The 22,704-nt window shown below is 39.0% G+C and overlaps 2 protein-coding genes across 2 annotated transcripts; one reads left to right on the forward strand and one right to left on the reverse strand.

The window, feature by feature from the left end:
• Positions 1-10,432: 10,432 nt before the first annotated feature.
• Positions 10,433-11,197, reverse strand: LOC142168244 (uncharacterized). Its single transcript, XM_075228903.1, has one exon. The coding sequence runs from the start codon at positions 11,195-11,197 to the stop codon at positions 10,433-10,435; it is 765 nt and encodes a 254-aa protein (XP_075085004.1).
• An 8,731-nt stretch (positions 11,198-19,928) lies between these two features.
• Positions 19,929-21,115, forward strand: LOC142168245 (uncharacterized). The gene is made up of 2 exons (XM_075228904.1): positions 19,929-20,390; positions 20,498-21,115. Exons 1-2 carry the CDS (start codon positions 19,929-19,931, stop codon positions 21,113-21,115), a joined length of 1,080 nt encoding a protein of 359 aa, XP_075085005.1.
• The last annotated feature ends 1,589 nt before the right edge of the window (positions 21,116-22,704 follow it).

Genomic DNA, 22,704 nt, shown 5'->3' on the forward strand with positions numbered 1-22,704 from the left:
TGTACAGGTATATTCCACCCTCCCAGAGGGAAGAGTTGTAGTTCCAGTTTGAGCAGCTCCAACAGGGTCAGATGTCAGTGACCGATTATGAGGCGAGGTTCTCTAAGTTATCTCGCCATGCACTTATGATACTCCCTACTGAGGCGGAAAGAGTACAGAGGTTTGTTGCGGGTTTACATATTGGCATTCAGGCCACTATGGCCCGAGAGGTAGAGATGGGGACTTCTTATGAGTTGGTTGTAGAGATAGCCCGAAGGATAGGATGTGTGCGTCAGCGTAGCCGAGAGCAGGTTATGAGGTATAAGCAGTTTAGTTATTTTGGAGAGTTCAGATGTACTTCATTTGGGGGTAGAGGTCAGTTCGTGAGAGGGCAGTCCAGCAGGCCCCCATATCCAGCACCACCGCCTCCTCGGGGTTCCCCAGTGCGACCTTATTTCAGTGCTATGCTAGAGAGTTTTTATCGCCCACCAGCTATTCAGGGTTCTTCCAGTTGGTATTCAGGTCCCTAGGGTAATATTTCTAGTCAGCAACCCATCGCACAGAGAAGTTGTTACAAGTGCGGGGATCCCAGCCACATGCGGAGAATCTTCCCCAAGCTTCGGGGTAGACCAGTGCAGCAGGGTCGGCAGCCTATGATTACCGCACCAGTTGTTCCACTAGCCGTCCGACCACCTAGAGGTGGAGGGAAGGTGGGTAGGGGCCGTCCTAGAGGTGGAGGCTAGCTAGTTGGCGCTCCAGCCCGGTTCTATGCTTTTCCGGCCAGACCAGATGTAGAGGCCTCGGATGCCGTGATTACAGGTATTATTTCTGTTTGCGGAAAAGATGCCTCCGTATTATTTGATCCATGGTCTACGTATGTGTCATCTCAATTTGCTTATTTTCTGGGTGTTTCTCAAGAGTCCTTGAGTACTCCTATTTATGTGTCCACTACTGTGGGCGATTATGTTGTTGTGAATCAAATCTATCGGTCCTGTGTTGTTACATTCTGTGGTTATGAGATTAGAGCAGATCTTCTGCTTCTTAATATGACCGACTTTGAATTATCCTGGGCATGGAATGGCTATCCCCATATCATCACGTCCTAAATTGCCATGCTAAGACTGTTACTTTGGCAATGCCGGAATTTCCTATGTTGGAGTGGAAGGGTTCATCTGTCAGCGCATCTAATCATGTTATTTCCTTTCTAAAAGCTCGACATATGGTCGAAAAGGGTTGTTTGGCTTATCTAGCCTATGTTCGGGATACTACTGTAGAGACTCCGACTATTGATTCAGTGCCTGTAGTTCAGGAGTTCTCTGATGTATTTTCTTCAGATCTTCCAGGCATGCCACCGGATCGTGATTTTGATTTTTGTATTGACTTGACTCCAGATACCCAACCTATATCTATCCCACCGTATTGCATGGCTCCAAAAAAATTAAACAAATTGAAAGAACAGCTTGAGGAGTTACTAGCAAAAGGGTTCGTCAGACCGAGTGTATCGCCTTGGGGTGCACTAGTATTATTTGTGAAGAAAAAAGATGGAACTATGCGAATGTGCATTGACTATCGCCAACTGAACAAAGTCTTGTTGAAGCGTATTGATGATCTATTTGACCAGTTGTAGGGTGCTAGGGTGTTTTCTAAGATCAACTTGAGGTCGGGGTACCACTAGTTGAAGATTCGGGATTCGGATGTTCCGAAAACTGTTTTCCGGACCAGATACGGTCATTATGAATTTCTGGTGATGTCTTTTGGGTTAACTAACGCCCCGGCGGCATTTATAGATTTGATGAACATGGTATTCATGCCATATATCAATTCATTTGTCATTGTCTTCATTGATGATCTATTGATTTACTCGCGCAGTAAGGAAGAGCACGAGTAGTATATGAGAGTGGTGCTTCAGACACTGCAGGAACAAAAACTTTATGCTAAGTTCTCCAAATGTGAGTTTTGGATAGATTCTGTAGCATTTTTAGGACATATTATATCGGGCGAGGGCATTAAAGTTGATCCTAAAAAGATTGAGGCAGTTCAGAATTGGCATCGTCCCACTTCGGCGACTGAGATCAAGAGTTTCCTAGGTTTAGCAGTTTATTATCGTTGGTTCGTAGAGGGCTTTTCATCTATAGCAGCACCTTTGACCAAATTAACCCAGAAGGGATGAGTTATTGCATATGCCTCACGTCAGCTAAAACCCCACGAGAAGAATTACCCGGTACATGATTTGGAGTTAGCTGCAATAGTTCACGCTCTTAAGATTTTGAGGCGTTATCTTTATGGGGTGTCTTGTGAAGTTTACACTGATCATCGCAGTTTGCAGCATTTGTTCAAGCAGAGGGACCTAAATTTGAGGCAGCGTAGATGGCATGAGTTACTAAACGATTATGATATTACTATCCTCTATCATCCGGGCAAAGAAAATGTAATTGCAGACGCCTTAAGTATGAAGGCGAAGAGTATGGACAATTTGTCTTTCATTTCAGCAGAGGAGAGGCCATTATCTTTGGATATTCAGTCCTTGGCTAACAAACTTGTGAGCTGGATATTTCAGAGCCCAGCTGAGTTCTTGCGTGTGTTGTGGCCCAGTCTTCACTATTTGAGCAGATCAAGGCTCGCTAGTTTGATGATCCACACTTAATGGTTCTTCGAGAAACGATACTATGGGGTGGTGCCAAGGAAGTTACTATTAGCATTGATAGTGTTCTGTGACTCCAGGATCGTTTATGTGTTCCTAATGTGGATGGACTGAGGAAAAGGATTCTAGAGGGGGCACACAGTTCTCGGTATTATATTCATCCAGGTGCTATGAAGATGTATCGTGACTTGAGGATTGGTGGCGGAGGATGAAAAAGGACATAGTTAAGTATGTAGCAAAGTGCCTAAATTGCTAGCAAGTTAAATATAAGCACCAGAGGCCAGGTGGCCTACTTCAGCAGATGACTATACCGGAGTAGAAATGGGAACGCATTACTATGGACTTTGTAGTTGGGTTGCCGCGAACCTTGCGGAAGTTTGATGCAATTTGGGTCATTATCGACAGGTTGACCAAGTTGGCACACTTTATTCCGGTTGTGACTACGTATACTTCGGAGAGGTTGGCCTAGATTTATATTCAGGAGATAGTTCGGGTGCACGGTGTGCCAATTTCTATCATATCAGATAGAGGCCCTCAGTTTACTTCACATTTCTTGAGATCAGTACAGAGTGAATTGGGGACCCACGTAGAGCTCAGCACAGCCTTTCATCCGCAGACTGACAGTCAGGGCATGTATGATTGACTTTGTAGGTTAGTGGGATCGTTTCTTTCCTTTGGCCGAGTTTTCTTATAACAACAGTTACCAATCCAGCATCGAGATGGCTCCATTTGAGGCTTTATATGGTCGACGATGTCGTTCGCCCATCGTATGGTTTGAGCCCGGTGAGACTAAGTTACATGGTACTGATTTGGTAAAGGATGCCTTAGAAAAGGTAAAATTAATTTAGGAGCGACTTCGTACAGCACAGTCCAGGCAGAAAAGTTACGCGGATCAGAAAGCGTGTGATTTATCATTTAGGATGGGTGAAAAATTTCTCTTGAAAGTTTTGCTGATGAAGGGAATCATGAGATTTAGGAAGAAGGGTAAGTTGAGCCCAAGGTTTATAGGACCATTTGAGGTGCTGAGACGAGTTGGGGAGGTTGCTTATGAGCTTGCTTTGCCTCCCAGTCTATCAGGAGTTCATCCGGTTTTCCATGTATCTATGCTCCGGAAGTATCATGCCGACCTATCTCATGTGTTAGATGTCAGCACGGTTCAGCTAGATAAGAGCTTGGGTTATGAAGAGGAGGCAGTTGCCATTGTTGATAAACAGGTTCGCCAGTCGAGGTCCAAGAAGATTATTGCAGTAAAAGTCCAGTGGAGGGGCCAACCAGTCAAGGAAGCGACTTGGGAGGCCGAGGAGGGCATGCAGAGCAGATATCCACACTTATTCAGCACTCCAGGTATAATTCTAAACCTGTTCGAGGATGAACGTTTGTTTAAGAGGTGGAGAATGTAATGACCCAACCGGTCATTTTGACTTTTAGAACCCCGTTCCCCTAAATAAAACTCCCCATATGTGCTTTTATTAATTTATGACTTGCGGGGATGGTTGGTTCGGGATTTGGAAGTGTTTGGGTTGAAATCGGAACACTTGGTTCCTTAATTTAGTTTTAAAAGCCCAAGTTTGACTTCGGTCAACATTTTGAGAAAACGACCACAGAATCATGATTTGACGGTTCTAAAAGGTTCGTATGATGATTTTGGACTTGGGCGTATGTTCGAATCGGGTTTTGGACAATCCGGGAGCGTTTCAGAGCTTAATAGTGGAAAATCAAATAATTGAAGGTTTAATGTTCTTTAAATTTGGTTTGGAGTAGGTTTTGGAGTAATTGAAATTTGTTTGGAATTCCAAGCCTGAGAATAGCTCCGTATGGTGATTTAAGACTTGCACGCAAAATTTGGTGTCATTCCGAGTAGTATAACTATATTTCGGCACGTTCGTGATAAGTTTGAAAAATTTGAAAAATTTAAGTTGAATCAATTTGGTTTGAGGTATGATTCTTAGTTTTGATGTTGTTTTACACGTTTCGAGTATTCGAACGAGTCCGTTTTATGATTTCGAACTTGTTGGTACGTTTGGGCGGGGCCCCGGGGGCCTCGGGTATTAACCGGACGAGGCTCGGATCGATTTTGAACCTTGGAGCAGTAGCTCCAGCTTCTGCTGCAACCCCATCTGCGCTTGGCCAGCAGCAGGTGCGTGAAAGGCATCGCAGAAGCGGACTGGGAGCAGATGCGCAGGTACAACCGCAGAAGCGCATCGCAGATGCGATGTACAAGCCGCCGAAGCGGACGAGGCCGACTTAGGGGGAGCCGCATGTGCGACGCCTTTTCCGCAAATGCGGAGCCGTAGAAGTGGCTTGCGAGCCGCAGATGCAAAACCACTGCTTGGTAGAATGGGTTAAAAATCGGGGCTCAGCCATTTTTGAGCCCATTTTCTCCATTCTTGGGCGATTTTGAAGCTTTTTGAGAGAGGATTTCAACTAGCAACTTAGAGGTAAATTAATTCTACACACTTTGAGTTAAATACATTGATTATGGGTAGATTATAACCTGTAAATCTTGGAAATCAAGGATTTAGATGAAAAACCTAGGTTTTGACAAAAATGAGATTTTAACCACGAAAATAGTTATGGAATTGGATGGATGTTGTATATTTGAGTTCTTGAGATTATGGGCAACGTTTTCCTCCAAATATTTCCAGAATCCGGGCACGTGTGCCCGAAGTGAATTTTAGGAATTTACCATTTTGGATAGGGTAATTTATTTAATAGTCTAATTTCCAATTTGCGAATATGTATTAATTATTTTATATAATATTTGGATAGTTTCGGATTTTTTAGCACCGAACTGGGATTTGTACGCGACGTTGTGATCGGGAAGTGGGCTTTGAGACAAGGTAAGTTTCTTGTCTAACCTTGTAAGAGGGAATTTACCCCATAGGTGATTTAAATTAATAATTCTTTCTAATTTTGGGGCCTACGTATGGACGAGGTGACTAGAGTCTGTGCGTAGCTACTAATATTACTAAAGTCCGGGTAGTTTAAGACTCAAATCATGAATTACTTGTGATAATTGTATCCTTATTTAATTAAAGTAATAGATTTAATTATGTTGCAAATTGTTAGAGGAAATGGTAAAAGATTGAAATGTCACATACTTGAAATTTTATTCAGAATATTTAACTGTTGTGTAAATTATTGAATTGTTAATAAAGATTGAACATCCTACGTGTTAATATTATAATAACTTCTCATTCCGGAGGTCCATAAGAAAATGTCCTCCTTTCTTGTGGAGCGGGCGAATGCCTCGGCAGTATAGATGCATCTATGGATCGCGCCGCACGTCCCTCGGCAGTGTACACGACACTCTGGATCGGGTCGTACGATCTCGGCAGAAATCGTGCCTAATAATAATAACTACACGATACCTTGATATTTTAATTGTTGCTTGTGAAGTTAATTGATAAAATTGGAAATTATTGAAATGTATGGAATTAATTACTTCTGCTTGTTAAGAAAATTATTGTTGTTCATCTAAAAATCATACTTAATTCAATATATTCTATTGTAATATTATTGACCCATAGTGAGTGTCAAAGTCGTCCTCTCGTCACTACTTCTTCGAGATTAGGCTTGATACTTACTGGGTACACATTGTTTACGTACCCATGCTACGCTTGCTGTACCTTTTGTGCAGGGCCTGAGACAGGTACTATCGGCGCGTACCCACGTTATCTAGAGGCTTAGTGGTGAGCTGCCTTTCTAAGCCGTTCTGCAGCAACCGGTGCCTCTTATTGTATTCGTATTTAGTCTATTTTATTTCAGACAGTATTTAGAATTTTGTATAATCTACTAAATGCTCATACACTTGTGATACCATGTCTTGGCACACACTAGTAGAATTTGTGGATTTAATTATTTTACTTGTGTTTTAATTTATCTTTTTTCTCATATCTTTATTAATTTTTTAAATTTTGAAGAGTTTGATTACTCAAAATTTTTTTAAAGAAATGAATATATGTTTAAATCATTAGTTGGCTTGCCTAGCTGGGATGTTGGGAGCCATCACAACCTATAGGTAAGTTTGGGTCGTAACACTCTCCCTCCTTTCTAAAGATAATACAACACACCCAGTAATACTGGCAAATTATATATAAAAAAAAATTTAGGACATTCTCAATTTTCGTACTCTCTTAATGCTAATGACTAATATTTACACTTACTCAGCAAACGCTTGTGTATAACCTTTAGCTTTAATGTTGCATATGCAAGCGACCCTCCTAGCTAGGACCTCCCATGCATTAGTTTACCTTTCGAAGATCCTTAGGTTACTCTCAATCCACAGTGCATGAATGTACTCTGTGTAGACTAGCTTGAGTACTCTCTCCATCTGAGATCTACTCTCGGTCTTCATAACTATCCATTGATGTTTGACTGACCATGAATATGTAGAAGGATACTGATTTCCAGCCAATGTATGAGCATGTGCCATATCCATTTACCATATTCACATTTAGCAAATCGGTGATCTCTTGTTTTTGGTCTTTGTTGGCAGAAACAACATATGTCATCTATTTGCATTCCCCAATTCTTCAATCTATCAGCTGTTAGGATTCTTCCTTGGACCTGGAGTCACATAGTGAATATTGCTTTTGGCCTTGCTTGGTTCTAACACATCAAACCTTTCCATGGTACTTTTGGTAGTTCACCAAGCACTTGCAAATACACTTGCTTTATAATTGTGTCTTGTGATAAGTTTCCAATAAGATGCAGTTTGTTCCTTGCCTCAAATACTTTTTGAACCATCCAACAGGCTTGTTTTGGTACTCCCATATTACTGAAGTCCTTCTCTTTAATATAGTTACTATGGATCCATCTGATCCATAGCTTGTCTTTCTTGTTAGCTAGCTCTCAGCAGGTCTTGGTTATAGCAGCTTTGTTCCACATGGCCAAGTTGATCATACTCAGCCCTCTTGCAGCTCTTGGAGAACACATCTAATCCCATGCAACCAATGACATTTTGGTTATTGTATTCACACCCCTGACCAGACATAGCTTCTACAATAGGCTTCAATTGCTTTGATAACTTTAGGAGGTATAATAAAGATTTGAGCCCAGTAAGCTTGCATGCCAAAGATTACAGTTTGGACTAGTTGGATTCTGCCTGCATAAGACAGTTTCTTTGTTGTCCATGAAGATATTCTGCTCACAATTTTATCAATAAGTGGTTGTCATTGAAGCACTGACATCTTTTTAGTGTCAAGAGGTATGCCTAGATATTTAAAAGACAGGGCCCCTTGACTATACCCTAAAGATTATTGTATCTCTTGCTTCAATTCAATGTTAACTCCTCCATAGTATATTGAGCTTTTGACTAAGTTTGCTTTAAGTCCATATGCCTCTGAGAAGATGTTGAACTTATAGTGTAGAAGGGAAACAGAAGTAGCATCTCCTCTTGTGAAGAGGAGAAGATCATCAGCAAAGCTCGAATGAGTTAGGTCCAATCTTTAACACATAGGATGATAATGAAAAGCTTTCTCATGTTTGAGTGTCTTTAAGTTCCTACCCAGATACTCCATTATTATGGCAAAGAGAAATTGAGACATAGGATCTCCTTGCTTAAGTCCTCTAGCTGCATCAAATGGCTTGGTAGTCTCCCCATTGATGAATATAGTATAGTTCACTATTGACACATATTCTAGGATCCAATTAGTGAATTGATCTGGAAATCCCACACCTTCTATGACTTGATGCATGTACCTCTAATATACTATATAATAGGCCTTCTGAATATCGACTTTGATGAGGCATATTGGAGATATATTATTCCTTAAATAAGCCTTGACTAACTCATGAGCCAGTAGAACATTATCTGTTAACTTTTTGCCCAGTATAAAACTAGCCTGAGTATCTAACACAATTGAAGCAATAACTCTTTGCAGCCTATTTGCAAGGACTTTGGCTATTATCTTATACAGAACAGTGCATTAAGCTATAGGTCTGTATTCTTTGACTCTGGTAGGATGAGGAACCTTTGGGATCAATGTGATAGTTGTGCAATTAATTGCTCTAAGCAGTTTGCCTGAATGAAAGAATTCCTTCACTGCATGACACACTTTAGAACTAATCAGTGGCCAAGTTCTCTTATAGAATAGTGCATTGTATCCATCAACTCATGGTGCTTTGTCATCTCTAATTACACAGAGTGCTTCAATTATTTCCTGACCAGTGACCACTACACATAGGCTCACCTGCTAGGAGTGTGTAAGAACAAGTTCAAATTTCATTACCTACGTGTTCACTGCTGCAGGAAAATGAACCGTATTTGAGCCCATCAGGGATTTGTAGAAATCGATTATTTCCTATTGAATCTGATGTTGCTCAGTAAGTCTATCTCCATAAGCATTAGTCAATTCTGCAATTACTTTCCTGTGCCTTCTTTCCTTCATGACAGCTGAGAAGTATTTGGTGTTAGAATCACCAAGTATTATCTATTTAGCTCTGGATTTCTGTTGGAGAATACTTTCCTCTATCAGTGACCATTTTTCCAGTCCTTCTAGCAGCATTTTCTCTTCTAGTGCAAATGCATCAGTGTAGCACCTGTTCAATTGCTCTTGAGAATCTAGTAGCATGTGCCTGAGTTGTTCCATCTTAGTTGTTACACCTCTAAACTCAGCATTATTAAGTTGTTTTAATACTTGTCTAAGTTCCTTCAACTTGTACCAGACATCTTTCATAGTTTCTGAGTTCAGTTATGTCTTCCTAACTTCTTCAACCAGTGGTACGAACTCCTCATTATCAGCCCAGATATTGAAAAACTTAAAGGAGATCTTTCCACTTGAGTCAACTTTCCTTAAAGTGACCATCATGGGTGCATGGTGTGACATAAAAGGCATTTTATAGTCTACCTCCATATGCCAAAGGCATACATCCATTCATAATTCCCAAAAGCTCTATCAATCCTGCTGTAAACTTTGTCCGGGCCTTGTTGCTTATTAGACCATGTATAGTATTCCCCTTCCAAGGCAATTCACTCAGATTTAAACATTACATATAGTCTGTGAAATCTTGAACTTCATTATTAATTACTGGATTTCCGTATAATCTATCTTGTGCATTTAACACAGAATTAAAGTCTCCATAAATGAGCCATGTCTTTGTACTCTGTGTTGCAAGAGTTTGCATGTGCAACTACAGAGGCTTCCTTAGATCAATAGTATTGAACCCATAAATGACTGTCATGAGATAGTTCATGGTATCTTCCTACCTCTAACATCATAATGCATTGGTTATATTAAGCATTCTGATCCAACACTGTTATGTCATAGTAGGAAGGATCCCATAATACCCAAATTCTTCCATTAGAAGCATGTTCATAGTTAAACCTTGCTTGCCATCCTGGTACTACCATATTAGCAATACAATCTGCCTTTTCCTTTTAACTCTAGTTTCTACTAAACCAACTAACTTTATATGAAAGAGTAGTTTCTACTAAACCAACTAACTTTATATTGTTCTCTTTAATATAGGTACTCAACTCTTTTTGATTATATCTTTTGTTAGTACCTCTAATGCTCCAAACCAACCGACACATCAAGTAGTTTTAGATGTACCATCTGCAGTTGGTGGTGACAAACTGGCCATCACAGCTACATTTGTCTGCTGACTAGGTCCCTGCTTACCAGGTGTTACCACCAATGCTTTGGCATAGTTCATTGGCATTCCATTTATTTCAGTTGCTCTCTTCTTTCTATCAAGTTGCAGTTGTTGGCCTTCTACTGATAGTCAATCTGATGCACTGTTCTCATCTAAGCAAGCAGTAATCCCCTATTCTCTATTTAGGATCACTGCCTGCTCCTGGCTATTCTTTTATGGAGGAGTTAACATAACTCCTGTACTCCTCCATATTTGCTTCATAGGCTGTGGTCTCTTTTTTGGGGGCTGCTTATCTTGTTTAACCTCTTCCTTGCTAGTTTTTGTACAGTCATGGCCTATTTTTAAACACTTTCCACAGAAATCATGTTTCCAGTCATATTCCACTATATGATCAAAGATTCTACCTAAGTCATCCATGATTAGAACCTTGTTTGGGAGAGGTTTAGTGACATTCACCTCAATAAGGATTCTAGTTTGGTTAGCAGTGCACTCATCTGCAAACAGTAGAATCCCTATTATGCTTGCTATTCTACTCAAGGAACTACCTCCCCAGCAGTTCATGGGAAGTTTGGGAAACCTTACCCATAGGGGAATCTCAGTTAAAAACTCTGCATCAAAGTCAAACTGTGGACTCCATTGTTTCATTATCATAGGCCTATTGTTAACTATGTAAGGACCATCACACAAAAGTTTCTTCATATCAGTCATGGAGTGGAACCTAACCATAAAATAACCATCATCATGAGAGTAGAGCTCAGGCATAGTAACTGTATTCCACATCTGATTTATGTATCTGTGAATGTAGTTATACCTCGGCTTTTCCCCAATTACATAGATAATTAGGGCATATTTCCACTTCATAGTTTCAGCCTCTAGATCTAATTTCTCAAGTTTAGCAACGAGATTAACTTCTACTAACTCAGGGATAATGTAATATAAAGCCATACCATTAGCAGCTGATCGATTACCATTAAGCATTCCGGCCTAAATGGACTCACTGGTTACTTCCGACAATGGAACAATATTTGGCATTGGTGTTTGATTTCCAACTTCCTTCTCCTTACCCAATGGAACAATAACTGATTTTGGCATTTGGTTTCCTACTTCCAGCTCTTTACCCAATGGAACAGTGGCATCCCTAGAGGGTGGGGTGTAACACTGCCCCTCAAGTCAACATGCATAGGAATAGGGCTCTGATTTGCTCGCTTCTGCTGCTGACTTGCAGATGCAGAAACTCTAACATAAGGGATCTAGGTAAGGATTCCAACTCCTACCTGAGTTTTTGAAGCTCCAGATATTGACTGCATGACTGCAGAGGAGCTACTTCCTATGTTTTTGAGCTTTTATATTTTGTCATCAATCTTGATTTATTGCTTCTTAGGACGACCGTGTGACTTCTTTTCTGTCATTGACGAGGTGGGTTTCTCTGATGGTAAGCACCCTCCACTTCCAACCAAGAGGTTGTGAGTTCGAGTCACCCCTAGAGCAAGGTGGGGAGTTCTTGGAGGGAAGGATGCCGAGGGTCTATTGGAAACAACCTCTCTACCCCAGGGTAGGAGTAAGGTCTGCGTACATAACTACCCTCCCCAAGTCTTTGACAAGAGTGGGTTTCTCTAGTGGTAAGCACCATCTACTTACAACCAAGAGGTTGTGAGTTCGAGTCACCCCAAGAGTAAGGTGGGGAGTTCTTGGAGGTATGGAGCCGAGGGTCTATCGGAAATAGCCTCTCTACCCCAGGGTAGGGGTAAGGTCTGCGTACACACTACCCTCCCCAAACTCTACTAGTGGGATTATACTGGGTTGTTGTTGTTGACGAGATCGGCGCACGTTAGCTTAAACTGCGCACCTTAGATTTCAACTAACTCTTCCACTAAAAAAACGAGCCAAATTCATATTATACTTGTAACCCTAAGAGCTTACACCTAAGCCCTTCACACGGCCTAATAGCTCGATATTGCTAAGCCGTTCAAGCTTAACTCTAGTTTGAAGCATTTATTCTCTCAAAACTAAGCCTCCCAAATTGCTTCGTCAATAAGAAGAAAAGGTTACAATTCAATAGCCTAAAAGAAAAATTAAAATTGAATGCAACCAACTTGATAAGTCAGTCTAGACCTATTCAAATAGCACTTCAGGTTACTTCCGAGGCACCCCAGCCCAGCAAGGCCAGCAGCAGACTCATAGATAGAGAGGTGGATCATCTCAGACGTAGCGACGAGCAAGAGCGGATTGGGGGTTTGAAGAAAAACAAACACGAACTTTCGTACCTAATTGCACTAGTCTCATAGATATCTCTTTAGTGTCCTGCCATTCCTTCTTCTTTAACACAATGAAGAAATTAAACACTCGTCCAACTTGTTCTTCTGCACGTTCCTTTTCTCTAGAACTCTCAATGCATGAATGCTTTCAATTGTTCCCTATTGTCCGGAAGAAAAATGGACGTGCGTGGGGCGTACATTGCTATCACGAATAACCTGAACTTATATAAGTGCAAAATTTGACTAGGCATGAAATTAAAAAATTTATGAAAAACTTTTGAAACTTATAGTCTTAAATATGTCATACTATTATATGACTATAAATTTTTGAAGCTCGTCGCTTTACATACGCCATAACATTTATGTGACTATAAATTCATTAAGAGTAAAGTTGAAAGTTTAAGTTAAATTTATTATTAGGTCAAATTTAGAAAGCATGCAATTTTATTAAAACGGGCTAAAAAATATTGTTACATAAATAAAAACAGACGAAATATGACTAATATAAGGAGAATAAAGGACAGATGATATAGAACTAAGAAGTAGATTATTAGAAGATAGACCATTGTACTGGGTCATGAGGATTTGGGATCTTCTCTTTTTTGTCATCATTTTTTCAATATTTTAAAAAAAAACTATATAGTCCCATAAAATAATGGATAGAGGATGGTATTAATGAGAATGTGATATACCTAAAAATGATCCGATGCTCCCTCTGTGCTTTCGTGAAAATAGCACGGGCTAGCTAGTTTTCGGACTGTAATTAAAAATAGTCATTATTTTGCTGCAACACGGAAAGTTCCAGCATAATATATTGGAGATTGGTGCACCTATATATGAACTTCCAGCATATTATGCTGGAACTCCAACACACGAAAAGTTTCAGCATAATATATTGGAGATTGAAGCACTTGTGTATGAACTTCCAGTATATTATGTTGGAAGTCCAGTATATTATGCTGGAACTCCAGTATATTATGCTGGAATATTTTCTGGATTTTGAACAGTTTTCATTCAGATTTATCTTTACATGAAAAATGGCTAAATTTCGAGTATTTTTGAAACTGTGACTATTTTTCAATTACCACTTGTAAATCTAACTATTTTTGAATTTCACTCATTTTCGCTAATTAAACATCGTTATGTTGCTATGGGTCTCTCATCCATTTTGGTAAATACAATGGTCCAATCTTTTTCGGTTTTTAACTCAAATCGAGAAATTTAATCTAGAAGTTAAAATTAGACCGTGGACACTTATTCTTATGTATGGTAAGTGATTATAAAACATATTTTACATCTATTGATTTGTTACAAACACAAGATACAAAAAAATATAAAAGTTTATCTACACCTAATATTTACGTCATATTTAATTTACTCTATACGGTTCCACAAGTATAGTATAATCCAAATCAAATTAATATATTAAATTACGTCCAAATCAGAAACTTGTGGCACAAATAACTCGAAACAACAGCCTTACAAATATCCCTGCTCTACCTTACCATTTTTCAACAGGTAACAAGATACGGGTTAGCCTTCCCTTTGTTAGAGGTAAAATCAGATTGCTTCTAAATTATTATGCATTCTCATTCTCCTTCTTCATTCATATCGTCGTTCTTTAATTCAAAGACGACGACGAGGTTCATCATCGCTCTCCAGGGGTCGAATTCTGGCCAAAATGTTCATTCAACCTCCTTTCAAGATCTTAGAAATCAATGTGATTTCAGCCCAAGATTTACCCCCCGTCTCCAAAATGTTACGAACCTTTGCTGTTGCATATATACATCCTGACCATAGATTAACAACTAGGGTTGATCACAATGGCAAAACAAACCCTACATGGAATTATAAGATGGTTTTTCGTGTGGATGACAAGTTTCTTAATTCAGAATCAGCTTCCGTCACGTTTGAGATTTATAACGTTGCATGGTTACGTGATCTCCCTATTGGCACAACTCACCTTATGATAAATAGCTTTTTTCCTCCTCTTTCATCCAAGAATCCAACAATGAGATCTACTACTCTTCATATTCGTCGTCCGAGTGGTCATTTACAAGGGCTTCTTCATGTTAGTGTCCAATTGATTGACACTAGCCCTCTAGAAATTCTCCCTTCTGGAAGTGAATTAAGCTCTTCTATATGTACAAGCCATGTTTCATCAAAAGATGAAAAAAGTATTAGTGACGAAAAATTTGAAAGCATCTCGACTATTTCCAAAGGCCATGACACGTTGTACGAAGAAGACATTACAAAGAATATTAATTACGTGGTGGAGACACGCGAGGAGAATAAAACTCAAAAAAGAGGAATATTGCAACGTTTACGTAGTAAACGAATAATGTCTAATAACAGTTCAGATTTTTCACCAAATCAAAAGATGAGAAGGACACCAACTGTGTCATTTTGTTCAGGGGTGCAACCTATACCTTCAATTGTGGCAGAAGATATGAAGAAAGGATTGTATCACACAGGGGAAGGGATAGAATATGGAAGTTCTGTATTCGAGAACTGGACTGTACCAGGTGACAAAGATGAAGAAATCCAATCAATGAGATCGAAAAGCTTGACTTGGGGCTCAGATGATCAAATTCATTTGCAAGAACATGTTGAAATTAAGAAGAAATCTCGACCAAGAAGACATGATTCAGATGGAGGAGGATTATTTTCATGTTTTGGAAAAGCATATGGTTTTGAATTCAAGCTTATTTGTGGGTCAAGAAGCAACAAGAAGAAGAAGAGAGAGATAAAGCTTGAACGTCAGAAAAGTTTTCCTTATAATAACAATTATGAGGATAACTTACGCAGGTTTTACATATAATTAATTTACTTTCAATTTTTGTTGAAAGTAATTCTGAGTCTTCAAGCAATGTCTAATATGGTTTAGGGTATTCATAAATCATACTCCCTCGTTTCAATTTATGTGAATCTATTTCTTTTTTAGTCCGTGCAAAAAAAATGACCCCTTTCCCTATTTGGAAAGAATTTACCTTTATACAATGATTTATAGGCATACAAAATATATGTGTTTCATTTTACATGACAAGTTCTAAGAGTCTTTTTTTTTTAAACTCCGTACTCAATCAAATGAATTCACATAAATTGAAACGGAGGGAGTATTAATGACATTATTTCTTAAATTTTACGAACATTTAGAAGAAATAAACATTAAAGGTCTATCTAGCCATATACCCCGTACGTGTTAGTTTGTCTTTATGCATATGTACAAGAAAGAGACTCATACGATGTAGGTTTCAATTTATATGTATAAATTTAATGTTGAATTCCTGTGATATAGTTAGCAATATCTTTAGATATGTACTGGCATAATAGTTGTACTTGAATCCTTTTTCCTTACCTAGTTGTATTGGTGGTAAAAAAGAACTACACGTGGAATATTAGACCGCTGACATGGCATAATGCGTGAAACAATAATATAGCAACACGTGGTAATCTTATTTGATAGGAAAAGAGAAGGCACGAGGAGTAATACCCACGAGACGGCACCGGGCCTAACAGCTGGCAGAGAATGAATAAATAGTAGAAAAAAGGAAAGATACATGGAACGCAAAAAAATAATGGGCAATCAATATCATTAATGCCCATAATTAGCCCAAATTATGGGAAAAACCCGTTATTATTGTGTATTCCTATATAAGGGCATAAAATTCTATTTGTAAGGACATCTGATGCAATATTGAAATATATACTTTACTTTTCTGCTTTCTCGAAATTTTCTACCTTGACTTGGCAATCAATTATTTCCTTAGTTGTTCTTGTTATTTTCCTTTGATATCATTGGGAAAGTGAAGCAAAACTTGGTTATGAGAAACCCGTTTTCTTCTAAACTTAGATTTTGATCGAAAGATATATTTTTGGTTAAATAAATTGCTTCCGTTACCGGGAATCTGATAATCTTTTCACTTTCCAAATTCACTTTTCTATCAAACAATCATGTCAACTGCCAACGATAACAACCAACTGAACCAACAAAACCAACTGGAGGGAGGAACTCCAATCCCTTCACCTCAAAATTCACCTCGACAGTCCCGGGAGGGGACACCTCAAAGATCAACATCGCACACGGATGATCAGCAAGGGGACGAGCAAACTGCCGAGGACGCATTAAAATAACTAATTGTGGAACACGTCAACAATGCTCTTCAAGATTTTGTAAGTGGATTGCCAACTGCACCACCAACTCCACTTCCAAACAACACTGCAACTATAGAAAACCCACGTTCGGGACTTGCTAATTCGGGAAGCGGAGGAACTCCCAGTGAATATCGCGATGGAAGGTCAGGTACACCAAATAATTTTAATTTATAAAGTTTAGTACTAACTTTGCAGAAGCAGCTCAAGGAGCAGAACGATCGCATAGAACAAATACTTGGTGTGCCGCCCGTGATTAAAGGAGTGGATATTGGCAAATATTCACAACAGCCCTGGAAGCCAAGTGCAACTCCATTGCCTATACCGAAGAGGTTTAAAATGCCCGATATTCCAAAGTATGATGGAACGACCGACCCACGGGATCATGTAACTGCGTTTACAACTGGCGTGAAAGGCAATGATTTAACCAAGCAAGAAATTGAGTCAGTGCTGGTCAAAAAATTTGGTGAAACACTTACGAAAGGAGCACTAACATGGTATTCTCTTTTACTAAAATATTCTATTGATTATTTTGCTGAGCTTGCAGATTCATTTATAAAAGTACATTCGGGAGCTCAAAAAGTTAAGAAGGGAATGGAAGACATCTTCAAAATAAAACAAGGAGATACAGAGCTACTCAGGGAATTTGTGGATAGATTTCAACGTGAAAGAATGATGTTACCACGCGTACCTGACAATTGGGCGGCCATGGCGTTGCGAGCAACTTAAATGGAAAAAGCTTGGAAGCCACGAGAAGACTTAAGGAAAGCTTACGAGAATTCCCTGCTACAACTTGGAATGATGTGTACAACAGGTACAGTACGAAGCTGCAGATAGAAGAAGACACTATCACTCGGTCAAGGGGTGATGAAAGAACAAGTTTGAGGCGACCAAAAATCGAAAAAAGGTCCGGTAAGAACAGTTATGAACCTTACATGGGACCAGCAGGACGGGATTCACGCTCAAAACAAGAAAATCCAAGGTATGGTTCTAGATCAAGAGACAGAGATGCGGGTTCATCATCCAAGTTTGGGAAAGAGCGAGATGCTCGGGACAACAATGTTAATACAAAGGCAAAGATTGGTGATTACAGTTTCAATGTTAGCACTTCTGAATTGGTAGCTGTTTTAAGAAATATGGGAGCTAAGGTACGGTGGCCAAAAGAAATGAGATCGAACCCTAGCAGAAGAAATCCAAATTTCTGGTGCTAGTTTCATAACGACCACAGCCATAAAACAATAGATTGCTACTAGGTGAAATAGAGCATTTGTTAAAATAAGGTTATTTAACTGATTTGTTTAGTGAGAAGGGTAAGCAAACGTATATGAAGAATAGACAAGAGCCACCAGAACCTCCATCACCAAAAAATGCGGTTAATGTGATAAGCGGAGGTGAGGAGGTCAATGGTGTGACATATACGGCTGCAAAAAAGACATCAAAAGTCACGGTTACCCAGGCAAAGCGAGTTTGCCAAGTTTTTGAAGAAGATAGTATAACATTTGATGATGCAGATGCAAATGGTGTGATGACCCCTCAAAACTATGCACTAGCAATATCTTTACTTGTACATTATACTAATGTGAAACGAGTTTTGATTGACCCTGGTAGCTCCGTAAATATCATTCTTCTAAGGGTGGTAAACAAGATGCAAGCTGATGACAAAATGGTGCCCAAAGCACGTACCTTATCTGGATTCGACAATTCAAGCATTGTTACAAAAGGAGAAATAATGCTTGCTACATTTGCAGAAGGAGTTGTCAAAGATACGAATTTCCAAGTGATAGATACGGACATGGCGTATAATATGATTCTTGGCAGGCTTTGGATTCATAATATAGATGTTGTTCCATCTACTTTACATCAAGTTATTAAGTTCCACTCTCAATGGGGAATTAGATAAATCTGTGGAGATCAGCATGCTTCTAGAAGTATCAATTCAGTGGTGGATTCAGGCACAACGTACAATGGTGCAGATAAAAGATAGCAATTACAGAACTTAGTTGAGGACACAACAACACAAACCTCAACTGAAGGTGGACAAATGGACGTAGACTCAAGGCCTGATGTTATTCAAGAGCCAGAAAAAATAAAAACATCAAAACAACAATAGAAGAACTCGAGGCTATCACACTTTACGAGCAGTGGCCAGATAGAAAAATTTATGTTGGAATGAAGCTAAGCCAAAAAATGAAAGGTAAACTTGTCAAATTTTTACAAGCTAACGCAGATTGCTTTGCTTGGTCGCATTCAGATATGACAGGAATACCACCGGAGGTGATGACTCACAAGCTAAATAAAGATCTATCTTATTCACCTATCAAACAGAAGAAAATGAAGCAAGGATCCTTCAAAAATCAGGTGATCCAGGATGAGGTACAAAAACTTTTAAAAATTGAGTCCATACAAGAGGTAAAATATCCTAACTGGCTAGCTAATACTGTAGTAGCACCAACAAAGGATGGGAAATGGCGAGTTTGTATAGATTATACAAATTTAAATAAAGCTTGTCCTAAAGACTCGTTTCCATTACCGCATATAGATCAACTAATTGATTCTACTGCAGGACATGAGTTGTTGAGTTTTTTAGATGCCTATACAGGATATAATCAGATAAAGATGGATCCTTTAGACGAGGAAAAAACTTCCTTTATCAAAGACAGGGGGACTTACTGTTATAAACTCATGCCTTTCCGATTGAAGAATGTTGGAACCACATACCAAAGATTGGCAACAAAAATGTTCCAAGAACATCTAGGAAAAACTATGGAAGTCTACATTGATGACATGCTGGTCAAGTCAGCACATGCGGGGGATCATATCTAACATTTGTCAGATACTTTTTAGATTCTCCGCAAGTTCAATATGAAGTTAAATCCCAAAAAATGTGCCTTTGGTGTAGCTTCAGGTAAGTTTTTAGGTTTCCTTGTTTCTAACCGAGGTATTGAAGTAAACCCTGCACAGATCGAAGCCATTGAAGAAATACCAGACATACTCACGAGCAAAAAGGAAGTGCAGAGACTGACATGTAGGATAGCAGCTTTGGGAAGGTTTATTTCTAAGTCTTCAGAGAAATGTTTTAAGTTCTTTTCAGTGTTGAAAAAGCAAAAACAATTCGAGTGGACTGATGAATGTCAACAAGCGCTCAAAAATCTAAAAGCATACTTATTAAACCCATAGTTACTGGCTAAACCAAAGGATGGAGAAAGGCTACTTATCTATCTCGCTGTATCAGAAATGGCGGTAAGTACAGTATTAGTACGTGAAGACAAAGATAAACAATCTCCAATCTATTATGTTAGTAAATGGATGCTGAAACTCGATATCCTCACTTAAAAAAACTTGCTTTAGCACTAATTATGGCATCTAGAAAGTTGAGGCCTTATTTTCAATATCACCCTATCTCTGTAGTGACCGCTTACCCCTTAAGGAATATATTGCATAAGCAAAAACTATCAGGTAGGTTAGCCAAATGGGCTATAGAATTCAGTGAATATGATATCATGTACCAACCTAGAACTGAGATAAAATCACAAGTTTTAGCGGATTTTGTGGCAGACTTCAGCCCGGGGATAGTTCCTGGAGCAGAAAAGGAACTGCAGGTATTCTCCGAATCTAATCCGGGTACTTGGATCCTATTTACTGATGGCTCTTCGAATGTTAAAGGAGAGGGTTTAGGCATTGTTCTAAACCCACCTTCAGGAGAAATCATAATGCAAGCAATAAAGTGCCATCCCATTACTAACAATGAAGCAGAATACGAAGCTGTAATTGCAAGTCTGGAATTGGCACGAGAGCTCGGAATAGAGCAAATCATAATTAAAAGTAACTCGCAGCTTGTAGTTAATCAAATGCAGGGGACTTATAAATCTAGAGAGGCGCGGATGCAGCAATATTTGGAAAAGGCACGAGAATTAATCAGACAATTCCAATCGTAGAAATCATGCAAATACCCAGGGAGGAAAATGCGGAAGCAGACGCGTTAGCTAATCTCGCATCCGTTGCAGCAGTAATGAACGAAGAAAATTCTACCGTAATACATTCGTTTCATTCGGCACTTGATCAAGATAAACAAGAGGTGAATTTCAATAATTTAACTTGGGATTGGAGGAACGAATTCGTTAATTTTCTGCAGCACGGGATTTTACCTGAAGACAAGATAAAGGCTCAATCACTTCGACGAAAAGCTGCGCGTTATTGTTTGGTTCGTGGCAACTTGTATCGAAAGATGTTCGGAGGGCCTCTAGCAAGATGTCTCGGACCTTCTCAAACAGAATATGTGATAAGAGAGGTACATGAAGGACACTATGGAAATCATGCAGGAGAAAGATCTTTGGTAAGAACTTTAATTAGAGTAGGATATTATTGGCTAAAATGGAAGAAGATGCGGAAAATTTTGTGGCCAAATGTGACAAATGCCTATGATATGGAAACAACATGCATCACCCAGCGGAGCTATTACATCCGGTTATTTTACCATGGCCTTTTATGAAATGGGGGATGGATATCGTGGGTCCACTACCACAAGCCAAAAGAAAGGTACGATTTTTATTAGTAGTAACAGATTATTTTACCAAATGGGTAGAAGCAGGTGCCTTCAAACAGGTGCGAGAAAAAGAAGTCAGAGACTTTATTTGGCGAAACATCATATGTCGGTTCGGAGTTCCAAAAAAAATCGTATGTGATAATGGCCCGCAATTCATAGGTGCGAAAATCACAGAATTCTTTTAGAGTTAGCAGATTAAAAGGATAACTTCAACATCTTACCATCTTGTGGCTAATGGACAAGTCGAATCGACAAACAAAGTTATTATTAATAACTTGAAGAAAAGATTAGAGGAGTCAAAATGTAAGTGGCCAGAAGTGTTACCATGAGTCTTATGGGCTTATCGAACGACAGCAAAAATAAGTACGGGGGAGACTCCATTGTCACTTGTGTATGGTACTGAAGCTTTAATCCCAGTTGAAATAGGTGAATCAAGTACAAGATATACCCAAGCAACTGAAGAATCAAATGAGGAAGATATGCGAATAAATCTAGATTTGCTTGAAGAAAGGAGAGAAGCGGCTCTAATAAGGATGGCAGCGCAAAAATAAATTATTAGGCGATACTACAATCGGAAAGCTCATCTTAGATACTTCAAGATTGGGAACTTCGTCTTCAAAAAGGTTTTTCAATCGACAAAAGCGGCAATGCAGGAAAGTTGAGATCAAATTGGGAAGGACCCTACAGGATTCGAGGCATTGCTGGAAAGGGTGCGTATGAGTTAGAAACAATGGAAGGCAAAGTACTCCCATCAAATTAGAATGTTGTTCATTTAAAAAAGTATTACTTCTAAGCAAAGGAAGATCCCCCGGTCAGGTATCATTCGTGTATGGTTTAGTTTTTTTTTTTTAATTATACTAACCATTTTAGATGATAGGCACAAAGCTAGCCCACACCAAATGATGATATTAGACCTGAAAGACACGCATGATACAAAATTATTCCCGGTCTGGGTTACAACCTTTCTGATAAAAATAAAAAGCGTTAAGCAGTCATCATCTAAAAATATACCTCCGAGTCCCGTATGTATTTTTCTTTTTAGGAAATGAACTAAATGGAAGGAATAATCAAGTGCTCGAGATTTCATACTTCAGAGCTCTAACACTTGGGGGCCTATAGATATGAAGGAAAAGAAGACTGAAAGTCAAAGAAGACTAAAGAAGACTAAAAGTCAGAATTGAAGCGTGGATCAACCCAAAAATCAAAAGTCAAGAGCCAATCAAGAGCCAAAAAACAAGCCTGATTCAAAAACTTTTGTAATAAGTTTTGATAAAGTGTAAACTCGCTGACATAAATTACAAGATCCTGCGAGTACTTAGGTTAAGGGCAATGATTAGTCATGGGTAGCAAGATATACCCTAAAATTTTTTGAAATATGTTATAAGAAAGACAATTATGAAAGAGTTGTAGATGTCGCACAAAAAGTTAATTGAATACTTGTAAAGTGTTATGTAATTTGAAAGTTCAAAACATGAAACTTTCTCAAACTATTTATGAAACTTCTTCAAAATATATATTTTCCTACTTCTCTTATA

Source organism: Nicotiana tabacum, chromosome 13 (genome assembly GCF_000715075.1).
Source record: "Nicotiana tabacum cultivar K326 chromosome 13, ASM71507v2, whole genome shotgun sequence".
Classification (NCBI taxonomy): domain Eukaryota; kingdom Viridiplantae; phylum Streptophyta; class Magnoliopsida; order Solanales; family Solanaceae; genus Nicotiana; species Nicotiana tabacum.